This window comes from Aphelocoma coerulescens, chromosome 12, assembly GCF_041296385.1.
Source record: "Aphelocoma coerulescens isolate FSJ_1873_10779 chromosome 12, UR_Acoe_1.0, whole genome shotgun sequence".
In the NCBI taxonomy this organism is placed as follows: Eukaryota; Metazoa; Chordata; class Aves; order Passeriformes; family Corvidae; genus Aphelocoma; species Aphelocoma coerulescens.
In genome coordinates this window covers 14639967-14665777 of record NC_091026.1, presented here as the reverse complement: position 1 = coordinate 14665777, position 25811 = coordinate 14639967, and the positions used below count along the sequence as shown (strand labels likewise).

Here is a 25811-nt window from a genome sequence, read left to right as displayed (position 1 = left end):
ACAGAGAGATAGAAAGGGAGGAGATAGAGAAAATAAAGACAGACAGACTTTTGCTGTCCTCATCCTCCGCCAACTACAGCTTTAACGGTCCCTCATGGGGGTGGTAATGGGCAAGAATAAAAGCAGAATAACCTTATTGTAAATTCTGAATGAGAAGCTGAAAGATAGGCAAGTGTAAGAAATAGCAAATTTTTTTCCTAAAATCCTGTGAAGATGTACATAGTGACACCCTCAACAGGAAAGAACAGAATCAATAATTTTATAATCAGTTGCCAGAACAAAGCTGTCTGCAATACAGATACTTATTTTACTACCTTGTATTTCCTCTCATGTTCCTACCACTTCATTTCCATGTATTCCCTTAAGATCTCAGAACGAAACACAAAATAATCCACATCATTATCAACATTTTTACAGACAGAGGAATTGAGGAAGGAGGTGTGATTTGCCTACACTTACATACCAGGCCCAAGGCAGGCTTGGGAACACAAAGTATCCCTCTTCATTATCTCTGTCCTCTGCAATCTATTAGGGACTATGATACCTGTCACCCTAATATATAATCTTGACAAAATACCAGAATTATCTCTCGTATTTCTTGCACATGAACTTCACACAGAAATCTGTACTAAATTACCCCTAACTCTCAGAAAGCTTTCCCTCACAAATGATGGTCCACATTTCTCAAACTGGCTCTAGAAATGCACTTGACTGAAGTGTAAAACTCAGCTCTGGAAATGTTAATGGTCTTTTTCATTATAAACATATGAAAATATAGATCTAATTAAATCTCTGGGTGGGTTTTTTTGGTGGTTTGGTTTATTTTATTCTTCTGCAGATAAAGCACCTTTCTTTTCAAAACTGTAGTTTTCCACAGTTAAAACTAGTATGTTAAAAAATTAAAAGCTTGTTGCTAGGCTTGTATTAAGCAAAAATCAAGATCTTTTGTGTTTTGGTTACTCTTTTTTGGTGCAAAAATATCCTGCAGAATATCTGCAAAGTGCTTAGAGGATCAGAGTTCCTTTACTAGAGCAGGTAGTTAGTACAGTATACAAAATAACAGTAAATAATTTCTTTATCTTTAAAATTGAAGGTCAAAACATGATCTTAAGTATACCTCTGTACATCCAGAATTACTTCAGCTCTTTCCAAAGAGTTTCTTGGGATTTGCAAATAAGTAAACAAGACTGTAATTTGACACTGTATTTGAAATCAGAGATCAAGAAAATGTATCGATTAATCCTGGGTTTGAACTGTGATTTTATGGTAACAGTAGTTTTCTTATCAAGCAGCATTCATCTCCTGAAGTGCAATCAGCCCTACACGGCAAGGGGTGAGAAACTGTTGCTCATTTGCTTGAGTGCTGCTGCTTTCTCCAACAGCAACTTTCTATCAAACTGTTTAGCCATGATAAGGAGTTAGGGAGGCAAATAGCACCTATACCATGAAAGAAAAACCTTAAAGCCCATCCTACTTTAAAGAGAAGAGACAGCATGGAGAATCAAGAGACAGACTGCTAACAACTATGAAGGAAGGGAATTACCTGTAGAATGATGGGAAAGAGTTTGGAAATTGAGAAAGAATGGACACTACAAGGAGGATGGGGATGCAGGTGGTAGAGTGGAAGACACAGGGTCTTAAGCAAAAAACAGAACTATTTTTCCTTCAACACTTGCCAATAAGACTGTGGGGAAATCCTCACTCAATTAAATTAAATTATAACCACACATTTCTCCACTCCTATTATCCCTGACTGCACTTTGGTCAATCTGTTTTACTCTTTGAAACTGAATTTAGTGAAAAACTGGTATTTCTTCCATTATAAACAAATTCATGTCTGTTAATCTAGGACAGGAGTTGTGCTGATATAATAGAAATCTCTTCTGTATTGTCAGCATTACTAAAGCTCTCTTTTGTGAATATTTCACTGCAACATTTTCTGTCCTTTTCCTTTTTTTTTTCTTCCTTTCTTCATAGTATATCTGTTGCAGTTCAAAAGGGAAAGAAGCAGAAGCGACACTTTTTTTGCTGTCCAACAACATAAACATTTCAGCTGGAGAAGCCAATCAGTGCAGGGACCAAGCCCAGCATCCATCTCAGAACGACTCTGCCTACCAGTGACTGCCATCTAGAGCCAGAGTGCATCGCCTCACACGAGCAGGACAGAAATGTTACAGCAATGACTGAAATGTCAACCCCAGTCAAAAGAAAAAGAACAAACCGAGAATTCACACTCTAGAAAGTTACAACCAACTTAAAAGATTACATTAGTTAGGCTTCTCTTCTTAACATGTCTTCTGAATAATAAGCATTTGGTCCATGTCTCCCTGTTTTTCTCTGCAAACTGCTCTTTTGTTATACAGTTTTAAGTCGCATATGCAGGGAAAGTATATATATAAAATAGCACTGTACTGCTTTTCAAGTAAATCCTGTGTTTCAGTTTGTTTGCTAAGAAATATGCTGGGCCATGCTAAGAAACTGACTACAGAATCTCATCACTAGCTGAAGATTCAACAGTGAAATTTCAAAGACTACCTGTGTTAAAATGCTGACAAGGCTAACATTCATAACATTAGTGACATTAATAAGATAAGAAATGTCTTTTTAGTGGCATCAAATTTAATTTTAAAACCCTAATATTTTCATTTTAAGAAATACACTCACACTGACCCGAATATACCAGTGGCTTAAATGTCAACAAAAGCCCCCCAAGCAAACAGCACTTCTGATGCATGGTAAGTTTGACATATATTTATAAACTGTATTAATTCACAGCTGCTTATTATACTGTATAAAATCATATCTTTTTCTAACTACTACTTACATAATTATTAATAACTAATTAATATTAAGTAATTAATAACTATTAATAACTTATTAATGCCTAATTCTTGAGCATTAGTCAAACAACCACTAGATACTCTTTAACAGAATAAAAGGAAGGATTTTTTTGTTATCATTTACCTGGAGAATATAATAATTTGCATTTTAAAATATTCAAAATAGCAGTTCCCTTCTCTGCAAACTATACACAGATGCGAAGCCAAAGCTGTGTGAGTATTAGCATATTCTTTAGCTATTAAAATAATTTATTAGCTATGACTAATAATGCCTTGTGAAGAAATCAGTTCTCCAGTTTCCTCACTCTGCTGCTCATGGACAGGCAGACTGATAATGGGGCATTATAGAAACAGAGGATGTCTTCTCACATTTATCATTCCATTAGATACACAACCTCCAGGTTCCACAGTATCCCTCTTTTTACTGCTAGTCCCACTAAGAAAATAATTTTTCCTAAGGGGATACATATTCAAAGATAAAATTAAATTAAATGGAATTACAAATCTTACTGTTGAACACACCTACGTATGAACCAAATGTCAAGCTGTAGTTACTGAAATCAACAGTTTCAATGCAGCCAGCTGGAACAATTGATCATTCTGATCCACACTCAGGACATGCTTTCCCCCACCACTCCACAAATCCCCACAATTTTTCCAAGCAGAATAACAATTCTGTAACTGGCCTAGATGCAACATTACAGCAGAGAATATTTAAACAGAAGGATGACAGGGACTCACTGTAGAATTGTCCTGGAGGATGACATGAAAGAAGCACTGCCAAAAAACCCAAACCTGTTGAAAAACACCACCTTTCCTTGACAACTACCACAGCCTTTCTTACCGATGCAACAAATTCCACTTGAACAGGTTACAGAGCTGGAGAATAGGTTTCAGCATGATCCTGTGAAAACGTGTCCAATGTGTATTTAGAGATCTGTTAACCAAAGGAGATGGAAGGAACCTCCAAAGGTCAGCCAGTCCCTCCCTCAGCCCCAGGGCATGAAAATTAAGTTACCTGATGGGAAAAATACAAGGAATCAAACCTGTTCTTAAAGACCGTCCCACAGGTGATTATTCCAGCTGGTCAATACTTCCACTAGAGAACTGTGTTTGTCCATGATCAATCTTCATTGCTTGAATATGATCTGTTTCTTTCTCCACCAGCCACAATGCCCTTTGCAATGCTTTTGCCCCAATGCAATGCTTTGCAATGCCCTTCAACAGATCTGTATTCTCACCCTCTGAGTCCTCTTTTTTACCATAAGAAATTGCACTCTTGTGGCAGGCACACATTGTTTCGGCATCATGGTTTTTTAGATCTTTAAGAAACTACACTGGCATCTCCACACCTCCTCCTTCCTAATTTCATTCAATCCAAACCTGATGTCCTCCATGTGTGCAGTTAATGAATACTTTATTTCAAAACTAAAGCAGATCAAGCAGACTTATTTCACAAACTCAGGATTCTTAATATTATTATATAGATTTATTTTGGGTTTTTTGCCTAAGAAAGTTTAGGAAGTTCAGCTAGAATACAGCATGCACTCCTACTCTGTGCAGTGATTTTACAGATAAGTAAAACAAATAAAAGTACAGACGATATTCCTATCACTTTAAAAATTCAAGTCCTGCTCATGAGTTAATAAAATGTCACTATTATGGTGTGAACACAAATATTAAAAGAAGGTTGGCCCCATTGCCCTGCAACAAAACTATGCAATTTCCCATTGATATCAGAGATGGTGCTCAAAGAAAAGTTGTGAAAAAACAGAAACACACAAAAACACTCGTCAAATGGCAAGAAAAATAAAAAGTCAAAAATTGATCTGAAAGCTTCAAAGTAAATCTTCACAAAATATGACCACACGAAAGCGAGGTTTTTCTTTTATATATCCTCCAGTACTATATTTATGTGCATAAAGTCTCTGTAGTTATGTTTTCTCTTTTTGAAGTATTTCTTTTTCTAAGGCAAATATCACTCTTAAGCTTTAAATTCTCTGATAACAACAGACAACTGTATCTCATATCAACATCACTCTCAATGAGACACTTGCCTGGGAAGATCTTTGACGACACCAGAGATCACAGAATTTCCAATTACTCCTTCCTCCTTTCTCAACAAAAAGGATAATGGAGCATAGCCAAGTCTGGGTCCTGCTGACAACTGGATTAACAGAAACCATTCCTTTAACTACAGTTAAGGTAATATTTTCCTATTTTTCTATATCTTTGTCAAAAAAAAAATTACATTTTGTTGTGAATTGCTGTAACATATTTCTCAACCACAACACATGGTGCTGTACCCTACCCACACCTCCCAGAAGGCGCCCTGTGCTAGGGCTGCCTGTCACTTATTTTTCCCCAAGCCATGACAGTATTGCAGCTGCTTAAAAGACACCACCTGCACAGAAGCCACCAGAGAACAACTGCTTATTTAAAGACAACTTAACTTTTAGAGGCCTCTGCAAATAAGCAACACATTCGCATAGCATCCATCTCAAAAGAAGATGCAGAACAGCAATTTCACTAACCGATATTAGCAGAAAGAGAAGAAAATGTAGGTTGCAAATTGGCTGTCTTAGAGTTGAAACTCTCTGTGCCAAATTTAGTAGGCCAGTCCTAGAAAGACATGAGGAACAGATTCTGTGAGGAGGCAATTACAAACCAAGATTCAATAAGAATAATCCAGTCATTGGGAAATCTGTTACCTGTATTATCATCATAAGTCTACGTCAACATTTGAGAGGATGAATATGGTTCAAAATCCCTTCAAGGGCTTGCAAGACCAGTCTTTATACATTTGAAAACAACAGCTCTTGAGCTATTTCCTTCCCTTTGTTCGGTGACATGAACTACAGTTACAATCAGTCACTCCTGCTTGTGCAAGTCTTTCACGTAACAACAGGAAAGAAAAGCTCCATCAGAAAATCTGACAGTAAATATCCTCCTATTCCAATCCAGACAAAGTGGCTGCAGCTCAAGTGCAATTTGGGTACTTCTAAAATTAAATTTCAAACTAATGACATTAAAAAAAAATCTTGTATATTTTATTTTAATATACATGTGCACAATTTTATTTCAGGATGTGTTATTGTTCAACACCATCCTAACTTTATACATATGTACACACACATACCAAAACTCACAAGCAGTTCTCAAAAATAAAAAAAAAAACCACCAACTCATAACTGCCAAAGTGACACTGGAATGAAACTGAAGTGAAAATATTTACCATGAACCACAAAATAACAGGTGCATACTTATTATTAGCATGGCTTTGTTTTACTCTGATCTCCTACAAGCCAATCTTTATTAATCTAAGTCATAAAGTCCAATTTATCTGCCTTGCCTCTTTTATTAGTTCAATTCTCTCTGTGTATAAACAAAATGTAAATTTTTATTAAAATAAAAGCAAAAGGCAGAGGACCAAAAAGAACTCATTGTTTTCAAGCATTTTGCACTGATATTTTGCAAAAAAATCCCAACAAGCGAATCTGAATGCTTGTTGATAGCCTCTCTACTAAAACATTCTTGTGAAAAAGTTACTTTGTAACCTACTTGAAATAAAACATTGTAAGAATAGATACATTGCTACCTAGTTTCATAACCACTACAAAGAGAAATGACACTTTGGGCTTAATGTTTTGGGCACACATATAGCCACTTTCATAACTCAACTGAAAATTTACATGTATGTATACATACATACATACACACACATATTTTATAGATAATGTATTTTGTGTCCAATTCCTCTTTTCCCCAATGCTTGACATTAACTTGTCTATTTACCTTTTGTAACTCACCAAAACATTTTATGAGGCAGATTATTTTATTCCACTATTTGTTGGCATTTTTCTTCCTGTTCCTTGTACTTTTCAAGCTCAAATTCTATCCCTGCTTGAAAATAATGTACAAAAATCACCAGGGAGGCACTCGTATGTCTTTGAACAGAATCTGACCTGAGATGCAAAAATTATCTTGATTGTTCTTTTCTCACTTCTGAAATTACTGGTTTGCTTTTATGAATTACTCCCTTAAACACCTTAGTCCTCAGTCACTGCATATCTTTTGTGTTGGGTTTCACTGCTGTGTTCAGTCTATCATTCTGACAGCGACACCACCTCATACTAGTCAACAGTCTGGTGATTACAAAATTCACTCTGATGGAAAGAATTACGGACATTAATCCCCTCAGGAAGGAGGATAGCTGGGTTGAAGTCTCCCACACATGTGGTGAGCAGTCTAGCGGATAACAGCTCTGCTAATGATGAAAAGGGAACCAAAACCATCACCACCTCCTGGGTTTTGAAAGCAAAGATTGACCTTTGCTCCCTTTCTGAAAGAAAGGGCTTATGATCCTAATTTCAAGAGAGTGTGAATCCAAAATGCTCCCTGGAGAAAGGTGCTTAGCCCTGGGTAGAGGCAGGATTTAAGCATGTTCCTACTTCAGCTACTGCATAGAAAATGTGCAGATTCACCATTTCCTTCAAGCTGCTCTGGCTGGTATAATTTTAACAAAACACCAACAAATACTAAAGAATTTGGCCCTCCACTTTCATGGAAACATGAACCAACTGGCCTCAGCCAGACCAACCTTCCTTTTGATACAACCAGCTTGAGCCACAACCTGGATCTGCCCTTCTGGACCTGACAGTCTCTGCTGGAAATGCCCAGTTATCTTCTCATCACATTTCTCTTGAAGTACTTGTTAAAACATCTGTTTTGACAGCAACTGAAGCAATAGTTTAGAAGATACATTTGGCACACCAGAAGAAGAAAGTGAATATGCCATATTCCTAAGGCCACAACTTCACTCCGGGGTTTTACACTGTTTCCAGTCCTTACTGGTAGGACAATAGGTAACAGTGGTCAGAAACAAAGTTCAGTATTTTCACTGAATCATAGCATCAAAGAACCACAGAATATTAGGAGCTGGAAGAAACCCACAAGGATCATCGAAGCCCAACTCCTGGCCCTGTTCAAGACACCCCAACAATCCCTCCCCCTGTGCCTGAGAGCACTGTCCAAACACTCCTTTAGCTCTGGCAGGTTTGGGGCTGTGGCCATTCCCTGGGGAGCCTGTTCAGTACCCAAGCAGTGCCATCTGTATTTCATTCAACATTTTACAAACTAAAACCTGAGCAGGCATCACCCAAGCATGTAATCACGCCTCCAATTATTTCTATTCCTCTGCTCAGGTTTGCACCTCAGAAATCAGGGGTGAGAATGTGTGTCAGTCTATCATGTTTAATGGGAACTGTAAATTGTAGTTGTGCTTGAACATTACCCACTAGCAGAGTTTCTCTATTACAAGAAAATAAACCATAAAATAATTCAAAGCAAAATATAAACCCAATTTAAAACAAGAAACAGATGTTTATCGATAGACCTTATATTCTTTCTCCATCTCCTGAGACAGAAGCCTTTCTTTCAACATCTCTCCCATGATGTGGCCAAGCTCAAAGCCTTGTAAAATTTCTATGTCTTCTTTTACAGTTTGGGACTGCTGTTAAAAAATAAGTAAAAGAAAACAAACTTAACCAACCAATTTTATTAAACTTTGAAAAGCTGACTCAGAAGTTGTGCAATGGCTCTGATTCAGCTTTCTTAGCTGAGTCAAAGCATCTGGCCACGTGATTCAGAAAACACCACTCTGAAGTCGGGCAAGAACTGCTTTCCAAAGGAGGAAATGCCTGTTTTCCCTTGTAATCATTGTGCAAAATTTCCTCAGTAGCACTAACAGTTATTTATTTAAACTTGATACAAGAAATACGATATTCACAGCTCTCATTGTTCATCTAATGTTTCAAACCACAGTTAAATATAAACATTTACCATTTGGCCCAATGCCAGCAAAGACAAATTCTTCTAAGTCAGTGGTAAACCCTCATTAAACATCCACCTCTTCCTCTGAAAACCCTGGCACAACACAGATCACTACCAAAGCCATGAACTGAAGGACTGAGGAAGGAAAAAACACAAATATGCTCTTTTTCCTTAGTAAAATAAAATAAAGTCACCCTGAAAACATCCTGCCAACAAATTAAGAGAATGCTAGGTAATTGACTAATCCTGTCAAAAAAAAATTCCAAAAGAATAAATGTCTGCTTTCTTAAAAAACACATGAAACAGAATCACAGAACAGCATGAAATGCCACCCTAAAATTACCTGAGTCACTTTAAACCACAGAATGCAGACATCATGTGGGATCTCCAAGCCATCACACAGGCAGCTGAAGTCTACAGTGTCAATGACTTTTAGATTAAAAGAAAATTCTAACTAGCAAATCTGTCTCGCAGTAGCTTCACAACACAGAGTTTCTCAAGACACCTGTTAAAACACCTTGACCTTCTTGCTAAGCAGGAATCTACCAAGTCCCTGGGAATAGGTATCATGACCCACGGTGCCACTCCTGCTAACTCCACTCCCCAAATAGAGCCCCTTTTGGCACACACACAAGGCACGCTTTCCTTTGCATCCCTGCACCTGAAAGCTCTGACTTCTACACTCAATACCTACACTTCCAGTATAATGAAATTTCAAGTTGAGTTCGACAAGCTTTAATAAATTAGTCACAGATCATCCTAAAATGTACAAAAATTGATCCTCAAGCTTCATAAATATTCAGTAGGATTTGGATATGAAATTTGGAAAGCTGTTACATAATTCCTGTGAAGATAGCTGAAAGAGGACAATATCAGAATGCCACCTGTGTAACTGAGATTAACTAAGACACAGAGCCCTTACTTTGGAAAAAAATATTTCAAAGGACCATGCAGCACTATATTTTATGACTAAGAGAAGCTTTTCTCCCTTCAGGAGAAAAGCAGTAGTGATAAAATGTCTTTCTAATGAACAAAATATTTCCAGGACTAGTATTTTGCAAAGTGCTTCTGTCAAAACTTCTGGAATTTTACAGGCTTCTTTCAGTTCCAAATAAAAAATAACAAATAAAACCAATACTGTAGACCACAACTTCTGGTTACATTATTATCTGATAGGAGACTTGTTTTTTAAGTATGGGATTAACAGTACATTTAAGCAATCTTGGTAACACAGGCAGTGGACAGCAAAATTGATTATTGTTCAGATAATAAAATGTTGCATTTTAAAATTATTGGTATTATCACTACAGTCACAACAAGTATTTTCACCCTCCCTTCTCTTGTTCTGTTGTAATTCTACGAAAATGTGCTGGCTTTGCAGAAACACAAGGGTCCATATCAGGAAAGCTTTTTACGAGGCTAAGAACCACTCACTACTTTTTTTTTATACCTCAATCACTGAGTTGAAAAATTTCAGGTTTATCTGCCAAGAGTGACTATTTTAATATCTGCAGATTAGACAGCCAGTGTCTTAGAATTTTTACAGAACAAGATGACAAGCTCTTGGAACACTGATGCTAATTTTTAGTAAATGCTGAGGCTACAGAAGACTGCATAAAAAATAAAACACTAACATAATTTAAAATGAGGAAAACAGCCTGACCCCAATAGGTTAGCTTGGTATCAGTCTTGCACAAAATCCTGGTATATAGTCAACAGAAAAATAAAGCATGGTGGTAAAAAGTAATGCTAAACGTAGGCTTACAGAAAATAGGTCTTGCTAAATAAATTTGGTATCACTTTCTGACAAGAATATAGGTTGGACTGGATAAAAATACCCTGCAGTTTCTGACCTACTATACTTAGATCTCTGCAAGATTTAGTGCTACACAGAAGTCTGATTTAGAAGTTATTCAACATGAAGATAACCTGGAATCTAAAACCACCTCATAAATTATTAGGGAGGCTAAAGAAAAACATTTTAAATCCACTTCGTCAATAGCTAAAGCTGTTTTCTTAGCTCTTAAAAATCACAGCTTATTATAGCCTGGAATACTATAAAAAGCTTCTTCCCCTTTAACTTTTTGTGCAATTGGGAAAACAAATTATATATACACACACAGTTAAAGAAAAAGGGAGGAAGTATAAAGTTACTTTAAACTTTGACTCTCACATATTATTTTTCAGGAAAGAAAACTTCAGCATTAACAGATTTCCCTAATAAAAAAACATCAGTGCACTTCATAGCCATATTTTTTGGGAAAAAAAAAATACATATACTAATGAAAAATCAGAGCCAGCTCTACCCAAGTGTAACACCTTGCAGTACTAAACTTACCTAGGTTACACTTCTTGCATCCAGAGTCACCTAGAAATATTACAGAGGATTATTTAACACTTTTGACAAGGACATGTGTGTAACAAATTATTATGTATAAGCTCCTCCAGGGTCATACCATATGGCACACATAAAAGAATTCAAGGAAAGAGGGAAAACTGCATCACATTTAGCTTGGTTGGAAGCACACACAGGTACTTATTCCAAAAGAGCTGGCACAGAGTCAGGTGCTATCCCCCATGCAAGACATTTTTTCCTATTGCATGAATCTCCACTACTGATGCTTTAGGTAAGGTCCAGTGCTACTCAGCAGGTCAGCAAAGGATTATATAAAAGACTGCAGCTGATAGAATCTGCACAGAATACCCCAAGTGGTGAAGGACAAATAAATAAGAGTAGGTCAACCCTGCTCCAGAGATCTACATCATACATCACACTGAATTAATGGCAAATACATGGCTGTATACAGCCCAGTGCAACACCACACACAACAAACAAGGGATGTTTCACACTTACAAGATGAGGAATTCTACTTTGAAATGGACCAAATCAAAACAAAAACTCCTAAGACACAGTGAATTCTCAAACGTGTACAGAAACCCAGCAAGCTGGAACTGGCTTCCCAAGCAAAAACATCTCACGGACACTTAATATGTCAAAATAGAGAAGGAGAGAGAACAGGCTATTCCATCAATACCTACCGAGCCTTAGTGAGATTCTTGATGATGTATTTACCAAGTTTTACTTCCATTCTAAAGGAGAAAAGTTAATGAACATCGATGATGCCTGAAAGCCCTGTCTTCAAAAGAAAAATAATGGCTCTGTTCTCAAAATTGCTCTTATGAGCCTAAGACCTAGAAAAAAAAAATTCATAGAAGCTTGTAATTAGTAACAAATACGAAGAATGGCACAAAAGTCATTAAATATTATTAACTAGTCATATAGACTGCTGTATTCTAAATGAAATACTCAAGGACTATCTACTTTTGTGGAGAGCTTAATAAGACTATCTGACCAAGAGTGGAATGATGAACAAAAATTGAGAAAAGATTGTATTGGATTAAATGATAGAAAATCACACAGAAGTTCTGAGATGATTAAATAAATAATTGTGGATTTTCAGCTACAATAGCCTTCAGTTCTGACCAACTGTGGTAAAAACTGAAAGGAAAAAAACAGAAAATGGAAAGTGCTCAGAGAGGTGTAAGAAAAATATTAAGTCTTGATTAAACTGGATGTTTCACGATGCTTAAGACTTCCAAAAGGAAATAAGGGGATAAAGAGAGAAAGGCAGTAACTGTATAAAAGTTGCATAGAGAAGTTCAGCTAGGTCTTCTTCTCACCCCTTGGCAAAATACTAGGGCTGTACCACAGTGACCAAAGCCTTAAGAAAAATGAAGTTTTTAGTCAAACCAACTATAATAAATGGCAACAATATCAGAGTTCATAAAAGTGATCATTTTTAGTAGCGCATACATAGTTCATGAATGCATGGCCCATTCTTTGGCCCAAACCTGGGTAACTGGATAGATAGTTAGGTTTTCATGAAAAATTATGTCACTCACCAATCACAAAAGAGTACATAAAAATTTCAAGAACAGAAGCCACTTATCCAAGTTTTCTATGTTGGAAACTCTTTATTCCTAGACGTTCAGGCAGAGTTTTAATGACCACTCCCAGTAATGCTTTCCTAGTACCACCTTCCAAACGACCTGATCAGTTGCCTATTCAAGACAAAGTACTGACTTGAAACAAATCTACAAATCCGTGAAGACCTGTTAAATGTCTCTATCCAGAACAAATAAAGCGCCTCTTAATCACTCTCAGCTCTAAAACCAGAAACTAACAGATTACAGCACACATTAACTTCGTTCTTTTCTCAACCTGATTTTCCCCACCACCTTAAAACTGTCAATGAATAGTGCTAAGCAGAACAACACCATAAGCCACTCAACTGTCCAAACCAAAACGAAGAGGGAATAGAAAGGTGTCAGGCTCTGGCAACGCCGCAGGTACTGTGATATACACTACAGTAACATTACCAGCTTTAGCACTGTCCAAGCATCCAAGCCTACGGACCAAAAGCCTAAAACTCAACACATGGGTAACACCTTAACATCTCTTTTCTCCAGACACCTCTAGCCACTTTTTCCAGCACCAGCTTAGTTTGCCAGGACAGGAAAAAACAACTATTGTTCCTATCTGCTAGTGATAGTCAAACCCGCCAGGAAACATCAGAATAATGATTTTTTTTTTTTGCACGCCCCAGACCGTGCTGCTTGTCCTCCCAGCATCGAGTGGGACTGAGCCCAAGCGCAGCCAGGGGAGGCCAGCTCAGCTCCCTGACACCTGCGCCATGGGCACGTCCTCCACACCCTCACCGGGGAAAAGGCACGGAGGAGTCCGCACTCCCGCTCCCTCCAGCCACAGGGGCTGGACAGCCACCACAGCGGATCCCACCACCCTCAAGTGCCATGCCCACGACACCGGGCACCGCGATGAGACCATCCACCTGCTCCCTGGGTCATCGCCACCACGGCGGGACCGTCTACCTGCTCCCTTGTGCCATCGCCACCATCACTGCAGGCAGAACCACACTGCCGCGGCCGTGCGGGAGCCCTGTGCGGGGAGGTCGGGACCACCGAGGGCGATGGTGACGGCACCCCGGGGAGCACAGCCCGAGCCAGGGCCGTGGCGGGAGGGCGGCCGAGGTGCCCCCGATCCCGGGGGCCTCGATGGCGTGGGACCATGTGCCGGGGGCATGGCGGGGCGGCCGGGCGGGGGGCGGCGGGGCCGGTGAGGGTGGCGGGGGCGGGGAGGTGGAGCCTGGCTGCGGGACCGCCGCTTCCCTCCCCCGTCGGGCGCTCACCTGGCGGGGCCGCCCCTCGCCAGGGGGCCGGTTCCACGCGGGGCGCGGGACTCGCCCGCTCGCCCTCGCCGTGCCGCGCGTCCGCCGCCCGCCGGCTCAGGCCCCAGCAGCCGCCGCCTCCCCCTCCATGGCCGCCGCTCTCGCCGGCTGCATTGTGGGAAGCTGACCTCACTCGCTGCTGCCGCCGCCCCGCCGGCTCCGGCACTCGCCGCCATGGGGGCCGTGACCGACGGTGAGACCTCCCTCCTTCTCGCTATCCTCCCCTCTTTCCCCCCGCCCGGCGCATCGACCCCCGTCGGGGCTCCCCGCGGCGCCGCGCCCCCTGCTCGCCCTCCTGGGAGCGGCTGCCTGCGGCCCCCGCGCCCGCCCCGGGGCCGCTCACCCCGCACACGGGCCTCCATCGCGGCCCCGGCCCCGTGGCCCTCCATGCGCCCCCCGGTTCCGCAGCCCCCGCGACTCAGCAGATCCGCCCGCTCTGGCTCCGGGAATCGCTCTCTGAAGGGCCGGGGGAGACCCGGGCGCGGCACTGGGAGGCGGCTGCCATGGCGTGAGTGTTTAACAGCAGCTTTTCCTCAGATGAAGTTATCCGCAAGCGGCTGCTGATCGATGGCGATGGAGCTGGTGACGACAGGCGGATCAATTTGTTGGTGAAGAGTTTCATTAAGTGGTGTAATTCCGGATCTCAGGAGGAAGGGTATCTGTTGGTTTTGTTTCGATTTTTTTGAGTCTTGGAACTGCTTAGCTTGTGTTTCAGTGGAAAACAGGGCTCGATCCATTTGAAAGAGATCCGTGTTAAAATGTGCACAGCTGCTTTTCTTTGGCTCCGTGGTGTTCCCAGGACAAACGCCGAGCACTGCGCTGGGAGAGGAGAGCTACAGACGGGTCAGAAATCACTGAAGGCTGCGGGCTGTATCGTGAAATCCGCCAGCACCGCTCGAATGCCCTCAGGATTGCTGTGCCTGCTGCGTGATCCAGCCCTGAGTCCCGCTATTATAACAGGATCATGACTCGAATATTTTAGTTGGCAGTTCTGCGTTTGTTCTGTTAGGGAAGGGAAATACTGCTGGCATTTCTGCTGCTGTCGTTCTCTTTTTTTTTAAAGGCTAAAGTGGTAAGGCATGAGGGACAGCCTTCTGTGGGGTCTCTGTTAGTATATGTTAGATATATGTTAGATATAAATTCCCAGAGGACACAATATTACAAGTGTGTATACAGAGAAGCACTGTAGTATTAAAATACTATTTCGGGGGTCACAGAGCCAACTCTAGCTGGAAAATTTATAAGCCCTGGGTCAAACTGCTCATTGCTTTATTACTCACTTCGCACTGATAAGGACATGATGGTGGAATTGAAGTGTACAGTGTTTCTAACTGCACTTCCAAAAAATTATACATTGAATCTTTGAAGTGTTTTCTTCATTGAATAATTGTTATTTAGCTGTCCCTTATGCTACATGAAGTTTTGTTTTCTTGCTCTGTAAAGTTAGGAACTATTTTTATGCTGCTTGGGATTAAATGTCTTGTCTGTTTTCAGATACAGCCAGTACCAACGAATGCTGAGTACTTTATCACAGTGTGAATTTTCAATGGGAAAAACTCTTCTGGTGTATGACATGAACCTGAGAGAGATGGAAAATTATGAAAAAATCTATAAGGATATAGGTAAATATGAGAAAATGTTACTGGTTCTGTTTGACAGTTTCTCTTATGAATAAGCTCAAGCCAGTTCTCATGAATACAATATATACATCTGATGAGTTGGTTTGGAGGTTTTTTGGGTTTGGTTTTTTGCCTACTAGATAGCATTCATATATGTGCTATGAGCATCTTGTAATTATATAGAATATATCCAAACGAGCTTTTTTAACCTATTGAAGTGTATGTAGTTTTTAAGCTGATGGAGCTAACAAGCCACCATGTCACAAACATCTCTTTCTCTTCTATAATTTAGCAGAATGGCTTATTTACATGTATTGTTTGAGTTCAATATAACTGTGTATCTTTCTTTTATTTTTTTTTAAGAAAATAGTATAGCTGCAGCCCATGAGAAGATCTCTGAATGCAAAAAACAAATCCTGCAAGCAAAAAGGATTCGAAAAAATCGCCAGGGTAGGGTGCAATGTCTGTATTTGCAGTGGTGGGCTTCATTATCTTGTTATCTTTTAGAATGCATTCTACTGGAAAATAGATTCTAAATTTTTGAAAATGCAAGGCATCATGGTTACTATATTCAACCTGGTGGGTTCCACACTCACTACTGAAAGTTTTAGATAGGTGACACAGGCAAGATTGAACCAGGAGATCTCAATGACATGCAGCATCAGGAAAACATAAAACAGTGTCCTTTCTGAACACCTGTTTTAAGAGGTGTATTTTTCCCTACTTTTAAAAGTATATGCTCATAATTCATGGAAACTTAAAACATTCTAAAAGATGAGCAGTTGAGAAGAAGCAAAAATTTGTTTTTTCATGATAAATGAAATGCCAGAAGAAAAATTTTAGAAATAAAACATGAAAGGTTTTAAATACAACAGTGACCAATGCTGTGCATGACTTTGAACTCAACTGGAAATCAAAATAACCGTAACCAGTAGGAATGTAGAGTTCTTACGTCTTCACAAACATAGGTCTGAAGTCTTTGCTTTTTGATGTGTTCTGTCCAGTCTGCAGCACAGATTTTTCCATGTGAATGAGGTAGTTGACAGATGTATGGTCTTACTATCAGGAAGCAGCTCTGTTAGTTGCCTGTATAACCATAATATTGTTCTTAAAGTGTATTAGTTTTTTTAAAAAATCCTAAAAAATAAAAAAACCCACAAGCATAATTTTATACTTTTTTCTAAAAATCTTAAATGTTCATGTGTAACATCAGCACCATTTTTTGCACATATACATTTTATTGTATCTAAACCAAATGTTTATGAATCAGACACAGAAGACTAAGTGTGTAGCAATGCAGAGCTATCTAAAGGTGTTTTGAAAAACATTAAAGCAGTTTTTCAAGAAGGAAAAAGAATCTGCCATTCTGTGGTACCTGAGTTTTGGTTCTTGAATTGGTATTTTCAGAAGTATTTAAATTAACTATTTAAATGTCTTTCAGAATATGATGCATTGGCCAAAGTCATACAGCATCACCCAGACAGACACGAAACACTGAAGTAAGTATAAAACTATATTAAATTATAATAGGGCAATAAACTAGGAGTCACCAGACTTGACATTTCCTGGATTTCAGTTTGACTTTTCCTCACTTTTATATAATTTCTTTGACACAATAAAAACTTGTGTTTCTGTGCCTTTACGAGCTTTCTTTAATCTCCATCTCTATGTGTCAGAAGCATTGAAATTTTAGTTGAAATTTTTCCACTGTTAAGGTGAATAAGTGAACTGAGATGTAAACGAACATCTGATGTCAGTTTACCTATGAGTTGCTCAGAAAAGGGAAATGGTGGGAAATCCTTTAACTTGCACCAGCCAGAGATTCAGTAGTCAGTCGAAATGCAACACACAAGCAAGTAAGGTGGAATGAGAGAAAGTAGGAGAAAGCTCTTAGGGTTCTTTTCTATGTTTTGCTTCTGGTAGCTGTTCCTGCAGGCCCAGTTATAAAGAGCTGTGTTGTGCACCACACATAACCTGCCCTGGCATGCAGGTCAGACCTACCTGTTGTCCAGCTTGTCTTGCATGTAACTCACAGTGCTGCTTGTCACATTCTAGGTTTGCATCACTATCTGTGCTTTTGGGGCAGTTGTGGAGACATTAACTTTATCAAGCCATAGAAACATTCCAGGACTTATTGCATCTATGAGTTTGTTTTTCTTAAACTGATTAAAGATGCAATGTGGAGTTACTGTTCCCATTTCCGTGCAGCTGTGCACTTATCCTGTTGCCCACTTTCAGTGAAATTGCCAAGGGAGGCTGTCTTTTCATATTCCATAGCCTTTCCTAGCAAATGGAAGTGTTTTGGTTATACTATTACCCTAATAGTGGCATTTTTATAGCTATAAGCCACTGACAATATTTCACACATTTCTTTCTTGTATATTGTTTTTCTGTGCCTCGATTTCATTACTACAACTTTGATTATTACAGGCAATTCTCATGAGGCTTAACAATTTCCTACTTCATTAGTCAGCATGTGCTATTTATCAAGTGAGGCTTTAATAAAGAACTACCAAAAATGGAGTTTTTCAGATAAGTCAATTAAGAATAGAAACAACTAAATGAGAGAAGCTGTGACTGCCCCTGGAAGTGTTCAAGGACAGTTTGGATGGGGCTCAGAGCAATCTGGTTTAGTGAAAGATGTCCCTCCCCATGGCAGGGGGTTGGAACTAGATGATCCTTATGGTCTCCTCCAACCCAAACTATTCTATAATTCTGTGATAAATGATACTTTTTTATCTTAGAGGATGCTGAGTTGTTTAGGTTTGGAGGGATTATTCTAATTTTGCTTAACACATCCAAGCATAAGTTTCTTAGGCAAAGCTAGGAAGAGTGCTAAGTTACAGCTGGTAAGAATGCAGTCTGTAGGAAAGTATACAGAAAATGATACAATGAACCAAAGGCCACCCTTAATTCAGAGTAGAGGAAGCCTCACTAACAATGTCACACTTTTCATGGAATTCTTAATCACTAAAAACACTTGAGGAAACTTCTTGTGAGAAGAAACATAAAGGTTTATTGCAAGAGTTACATTTATAGCTTTTGCAGGTTATGTGGCACAACAGAACAAAGTTCAGAAAAGTACTTTCTTTATGCTTTTAAGAGCCTGTTTCTTGGAACAACAAGTTATACAGCACAAAAGAACCTGTTAGCAGCTTAGTCACAAGTAGTGCACAGGAGCCAGTTCAGGAATTGATAGGAGCTGAACTACAAAACAGCAGTGCCCACAGTGTAATTAGATTAGAAGAGCTGTTCAGAGGACCAAGAAATGACACTGAGTCTTAGAAAAGGAGATATGAAAGTAAGAAGGCTAAGCAAAGATTCTCTGGAATGTAAAGTAAAAGGAGTAAAATTCCAGATGTGGCTTGGATGTTACTAAAAAAAAAAGTCTGTCTTCTCAAAGTCTGCTTGCACCTGGCAGCAGAGTGTAAACAGCAAGATTTGGCCAAATGGAAGTTTTTCAGAAACTAGAAACTAAATGCTTGCAGAATCAGTGTATGAGCCTATAAACTGTTAGCCTGTTTTCATCAAAGGAAGGGATAATGTCACACCCAACTCTCTCAGGCATTCCTATTGAGATACCAAGCATGCTGGCTCAAAAAAAACCCACACTCAGGTTGCACTAAAATAGACCTTTTCCCATCCACAGTGAGGTACTTAGGACTGGAGGGCTTTTTGTGGTTCCCTACCCAGACTAGTTGCAGCAGCTATCAATGGCTTCAGGAAAAAAAGATTGATTTCCTTGCTGATCCCTCTATGACTCTGCCTGCTAATTAATCGGGGATGATCAGCCTCAATCCACTTCACCTTTAAATGAACAGTTTGTTCTCATTGCATGGTGCATAAATTATGATGGGCATTAGAAGCAGAAGTGCCAAACTGGAGGTTTGTCTTAAGAGTTGGTGCTCCATCCTCATTTGAAAGGTACATTATGGTACCTGCTATTCTTTGCCTCAAAAAGGATTGTGGTGGTCCATGGTGAGTTCAAGTGAGAGCAGAAAGTTCTTCCCCCAGAGAGTGGTTGGGCACAGAACAGACTCCCCAGGGAAGTGGTCATAGCACCAATCCTGACAGTTCAAGGAGCATTTGGACAATGCTCTCAGGCACAGGGTATGACTCTTGGGGTGTCCTGTGCAGGGCCAGGAACTGGAGTTGATGATCCTTGTGGGTCCGTTCTGGCTCAGGATGTTTTATGATTCTATGAATCTGCTGCTTTAACTTTCATTGTATGGTCAAGTAAATAACGTGTCAGGACTGAATTGTTACAAATGCCAAGGGTACAACTGTATTCCAGCTTTTTGTAAAAGTCCTGAAATTACAAGTCTAGAACATAATAGTTTAACAATTACATGAAGTGACCTCTAAATCATTTCACTTGTTTTGTTTACATAAGCTGTTTATTTTATAGTTCTTTCTCCTCTACTTAGAGCAAATCTGTTTTGCAAGAATTTTACAGAATTTTTTGAGAATACTCTGACAATTTCTTTTCAGGCAGCTAGAAGCTTTGGGAAAAGAACTGCAAAATCTTTCTCACATTAAAGAAAATGTTGAAGATAAGGTAGGTTTTTCATAGAGATGGGTTATATAATAATTTATTAGGAATACAGTTAATGTAGAATCTGCTATGGGTTGTTTGGCTGTATGTGCTTTCTGTTTCCTACAACACGTATTTTATCATTTCAGTTGGAGCTGAGAAGAAAGCAGTTCCATGTTCTCCTGAGTACCATCCATGAACTTCAGCAAACCCTGGAGAGTAAGTGCTGTTCTTTGGTAATAGATATAACTGGGTTAAGTTTCAGCAGATCAAAAGGAATCACAACTTCTGGCAGTGGGATAGCAGTGCAACTGAGATTGGTAACCTCTTGCATTGGCAGAATTTTTTCCCCAGTAGTAGTCCAGAGACTGAGACTGCTGTGAATTTTTTTCTTTACCAGCTACTCACTGTGCTATTTCCCGACTAGCTTCAGCTTACTTTGTAGGCAGCAGAATTCTTTAAAGTGTGAGGATGGAGAATAGCAATTTGAGGTTTGTTGGTTTCTTTTTTTAACAGAAAAGTATTTCTTACAGAAAATTATTCTTGTGCTTATTTCCAAATATAATTTTATAATTCCTATTGCTGTAGTTTTGAACATGTCACTGCTATCATGGTATCATTTGAGGCTTTACTAAAAAAAATTTAAATACAAGGAAGGTAAATGACAACCTACTCACACTGTGAATCTGTGATAGAGCAGGGACTAACTGTCAGACACGAGCTAAATTCAGGAATTAGTTGCACAAATTATTTTGTCATACAAATACTTAATATTTCCAAAACAGCACTAACTTTTCATGCTTTAATGTGGATACTATTGTTTTAAATATTATTTTCTGTATATTTGCCATGTCTTTCAAAGACAGAGCAATTGGTACAGCCTCTGAGCATGACCTGATTAAATGCAGAGATGGCTGTAAGAGCAGACTTTCATTCTCTAAGGCTGTCTAGATCTTCTTAAGCAGAATGAACTGCTAATCCTAGGTGCACTTTAGCAGAAGGTTATTGTTATTATGTATTACTAACACTTGCTTAAGTATTAGTCTTGGAAAATGCTTTTTTTCATGTGAATATATAGATTACCTTTCAGTGTTCAGGATTTTGTGAAGGAAGTAGCAGTTTAGTGCAAAGCACAGCTTCAGTATGAAATAAATAAACCATTAGTAGGCAAAGAGAAGGAAAGGGTTAAAAGCAATCTGGTACTGTTTGCTTCAATTGACACTATAGAATTTACTCCATATTTCCAGTAACAGCTTTTAGAGATAACATCCTTAAAAACTTTGAAGGATTCTTTTGTTTGTTTGAACATAATGTTTTATAGAATGAGATACTCAACTACACATTTAAGGCAAGCAAAATAAAATATAGCGAACAAGTTCTGCAATATAGTCTGTATATATGACCAAGCATATTTGACTAATAGTAATACTGAATTTTAGATGATGAAAAACTTTCAGAAGCTGAGGAATCCCAAGAAACTCAAATGGAAGCAGAGGCCAAACAATAGATGTATTATGAAGACTGACAATACTACTTAAGAAAGTCCAAGTATCTTCATTTTGTGTTGAAATCAACAGTAAGAGAGATGGAGCTGAAAATAGTTTTCTACTGCTTCTGTGAGTTTTTATACAAAAATACTTGTTTTGCATATGCTTCAGGGGAAAACAGTTGCAAATGTTTGCAGGCAGGCACTAAATGGATGTTAATCCACAAATTTAGTAATTTGTGACAAATATACTTTGTTTCACAAAGGATGAAGCTTCTACACAGTACTTGTTAACTAACGTGTTTGCAAAACTTTGCCAATAAAAAGAGTTTTCACAGATTTTCCTATTTTTAGTAGGGATTGAGCCTTATAATCAGGGCTTCTTTTCTTACGTGACATCAGACTGAGGGCAGTGCGTCTTGTCAAGAGTCCCCGCTTCCCTACCCTGTTTTAGATGGGACCTAAATCTGAACTAAGTAGGGTCTTAGTTTTTTAAAGTAGCTGCCATGTTAGAACTTACTGTGACTAGACTAAATTTGATAGTTTCATATAAAACAAATTACTGCTGTAGAATTAATGCTTGTTAAGGGTTATAAAAAACCCAAAAATTATACTGTACTAGCTTTAATTTTTTCCTCAAAGTGATGCAAAGAACTGCAACAATCCAAGCCTTGCTCTGCTGTGTTTGTTGTACCAAATCATAAGTCACATTGTGAAATGGCACATTTAAAACTTCAATTTAAAAGCTTTGTTCTTGAAGAACCAGGAATCCAATCCCGATACCATTTATAATCTGCTTCTGGATTTTATCCATCAATTGACTATTATCAAAATACATAGTAATTTCTGAAACAGGTGGTGGAATCCTTCTTCTCTCATGATGAAAATCTATAGATGATAGTAGAGCAATAATCATGATGTTAAAGAATCAGAGATACTTCTGCTATTAATAGGGAAAGTGAAATCTATGCGCCTGGATAATCCTGATGTCTGAGCAGTCTGTTGGGAAGTAGGAAATACAAGTTTCAACGTTCCCCAAAAGAGAAGAGAATGGAATACGCTCTATGCTTTTGTAAGGCAGGGAGGAAGGAACAAGGGGCAGTGGTAGGTCATGTTCTAAAAACACCCACTAAATGGAGTCTTCCAGTGGTTTGGGTAAAGGAAAACATTTGGGATCTCACTCAGACTGTGCTGTAAGCATACATGGTTCAAGTGAAATAACGATGTTGCACAGAATAGAGCTGCTGTCTCACTAGGTGACAGCTGAGGGGAATTTCGATGATTGAGACTTTGGACATTTATAATCTAAATGCCATATAATTCCCACTCTCAGTGGCTGTGGATCTGTGTGGATTGGGCTAAACAGACATATCTGAGCTTGTTTTACTCACATTCCAAGTTCGCTAAGGGCAAGCCAGCTGAACTAGAAGTCACGCATCTTCAGTAGTGCAGTGCAGCCCTGAACTAGTAAGCTGTCAAAAGTCTTCTAGTTCACAGCTGGTCAGCTCAGAACATAGGGGAAGCTCAGGTCTGCCTGATGGAGCCTGTGCAGACATGCAGTGCTTATCATGCACTACAAATCTGACAGGTTGGGGTAAAACAAACAACAGGCATCTAATAGGAGACATACACCATCAAAAAGTATTAAGTATATGGGGGTTTTGACCTCCAACAACAGGGAGTGGTAAAATATTTTGTAAAACAGCAACACTAAATTATTGGCAAATCAGGGAAGTCTTTGTCATGAATATATGAATTATGAAGATCGTAAGGGAGAAGGATTCAAGGACAATTTTAAAGCATATTAACTTTTTTTTTTGTGGTCGAAATGCCTTCCATGAGCTATCTGGACTGTCTTCTGGTGCAGGGGAGGATGACATTCACCAGTTAAAAACAGTCTCTGTAACAATGAAAAATCTCAAATTTTCCCATTCATTGTTTTGCACAATTCTTTGGAAATTACTTGGATCGGTCAAGTATCTTATCTCAGAACTTGCACTGCTTTGCGTAGAACCTGATCAGAAATCTGCCTACACCTGAGTCTGTCCCTCTGGTAAGGAATATTTACAGAGAAATAAGAGTTGTACACGAGAGAAGCAATACAAATGCATGGCAAAGACTAGAATATATTTTAGTTTAAATTACAGTGATGCAATCTGGAAAAGAAATTACTGCCCTAGAAAAAAGAAATTACTGCCCCCTAAAAAAAAGTAGTGCAATGTGGCAGCAAGAAGGTGATGTCACTAGGCCAATCAAAGAAAAAAACAACATCAGTGCATTGCAAACAGCCTCAGTGAGACACCCAAAATATTTGCTCCTGTTTTTTTCAGTATTTATACCTCTAACCTCTTGAACATTAGATTTGTACTAAAAAAAGAAACAAAACCAAATGGAATTCATATACCAGCCAGTATTTAACCTGCTTTGTTACCAAGCCGCAGGTTCCAGCTATGAATATGCTGGAAATATATTTATGCATCTCCTTTAATCTTCTGTTCCAGAAGTTTTCTGTGTGTCATGTTTCCAAGGCACACATGATGATCACTGTTACATCCCTGCCTAGAAAGCTGTCCTATGTCATGCTGCTTACCTGCATTGACTCGAAATATGCATGTATAAAAATCTAGGTACATAAATTCAGAATCCCAACAACCACACTATTAAAAAATATATTTCTTGGATTTATGCTTTGCCTTGACCCTATCTAAGCTGAAAGATTACGATATGCCTAAATGTTCCGTCTCAGTGCCCTTGTCATGTGGGTGCAAAAATACAAGCAGAAAGATGTTGCGGTGACCCAGCCCACTGCGGGGCTGGGGCAGCGTGAGGCCAATCAATCCCAGCCCATCCCCTGGATCGAGTTTCCCGAAGAGGCAGACTCAGAGGGTGGGTTGATGGGCGGCTCAGAAGCCTAAGCTGCACCCCCTGGGCGGTGCCCGGGTCCAAGCCACCTCCCCTGGTTCGGGAAAAATCCTAGTTACTGGGTTGTTCACTGGTTCTCTGTTATAACTCCCGCCTCTCGGTTTTCCCCGGTGGTTCTTGTTAAATTGTATCCTCCCCTTGGTTTGTAACTCATTGGTTCTTTTCCCCTTTCACCGGGGTTTTCAAACTCCCTATAAAACTGAGGACAAGCGTCTGGGGAGGATTCCCACCGCATTCCATCCCTTCTGAGCTTGTTCAGGTTGCAAAACTTCGCACAATAAACCTGTTAGGAGCCAGACCAGAACAGCCTCTCTCTTCCTTTGTCTCCGAGCTAATGTGAGCCGATCCCCTCAGCTCCTGCCATGTTTCCTCTGCAAAAAGCCAGCTAGCCAGCCCAGCCAGCAGCACCTTTCCTGATGCCGAAGTCTCTTCTGCAATGCACAGAAGCTGGGCTTGCACAGCACAGCCCCAAGAGGGTTTTCCCTGCTCACCGCTACACTTAATTTTCATTGTCTTGCCTGAACTACCCTGATTCTTAAAGCCTCTCTCTAAACTGCCACAAAACACATAAAACACTGCCAAGGATCAGAAGGTGCCATCCCCAAACCTGTGCTCTTTGGGATACCCCGTGATGCGACCCAAGTGTATCCAATACTTCATTTTCCCACTGATGATGACAGATCCCAAACCCTCCACACTGCCTCTCCCATGCAAGGGCTGGAAGAGCAGAGTCTGACAGTGTTTGCAGCAGGAACCAAGCATCCTCTGGCATGCAAGACTCTGCTGCCTCAAACGCATCCAGCCCCATCATCCTGAAACCAAGGCGAGAGTTGTTCCAGGATCATTCCATACTGGGTTGCTCTGAATTTGCTTCATCACACTGAGAAACTTGGCAAAAGTTTGATAAAAGCATTATAATGCATGAGAATCCCTAATATATTTAACAACGAAGACGTGTTTTTAAGTTGCTCTCACAATAAAGGGAAAATAAAAAGCAAACTACCTAAACAACCTTTTTTATGCTTTGCCAGTTTGCTCGCAATGAAAAAGTCACCATCAAGAGAATTGAAAATGATGGTTTATCTCCAAGGAGGAAAGGATTTGGCTAGTCTCAACACAAAAGTTTCATCAGAAGTGTATGCTGGAAATAACAGTGTGTGCTGCATGTAACAAATAGGCCCCACTAGGAGCCCATTTGGAATAAAAACAAAATACATAATTTATGATCTGGCAGGGCAAGTTGACTGCAGCCACCTTCCCAAAGATTTACATAAAATATTACTACACTTAAATCTTATATGAACCTAAATGAAATTCACATTTACATTTGCT

At 39.5% G+C, this 25811-nt stretch overlaps 2 protein-coding genes across 2 annotated transcripts in view; one reads left to right on the top strand and one right to left on the bottom strand.

The window, feature by feature from the left end:
- ATXN7 (ataxin 7) overlaps positions 1-13969 on the bottom strand; it is an 87911-nt gene extending 73942 nt beyond the window's left edge. Inside the window, exon 1 of the mRNA XM_069028273.1 lies at positions 13880-13969. The gene's annotated coding sequence lies outside the window, so the exon portion shown is untranslated. The remainder of the gene's footprint in view (positions 1-13879) is intronic.
- Positions 13970-13996: 27 nt separating this feature from the next.
- On the top strand, positions 13997-24238 carry THOC7 (THO complex subunit 7). Its single transcript, XM_069028278.1, has 8 exons — positions 13997-14111; positions 14456-14573; positions 15413-15540; positions 15901-15987; positions 16979-17036; positions 20029-20095; positions 20221-20290; positions 21511-24238. The coding sequence occupies exons 1-8, from the start codon at positions 14093-14095 to the stop codon at positions 21576-21578; spliced, it is 615 nt and encodes a 204-aa protein (XP_068884379.1). The 5' UTR covers positions 13997-14092; the 3' UTR covers positions 21579-24238.
- Positions 24239-25811: the final 1573 nt, after the last annotated feature.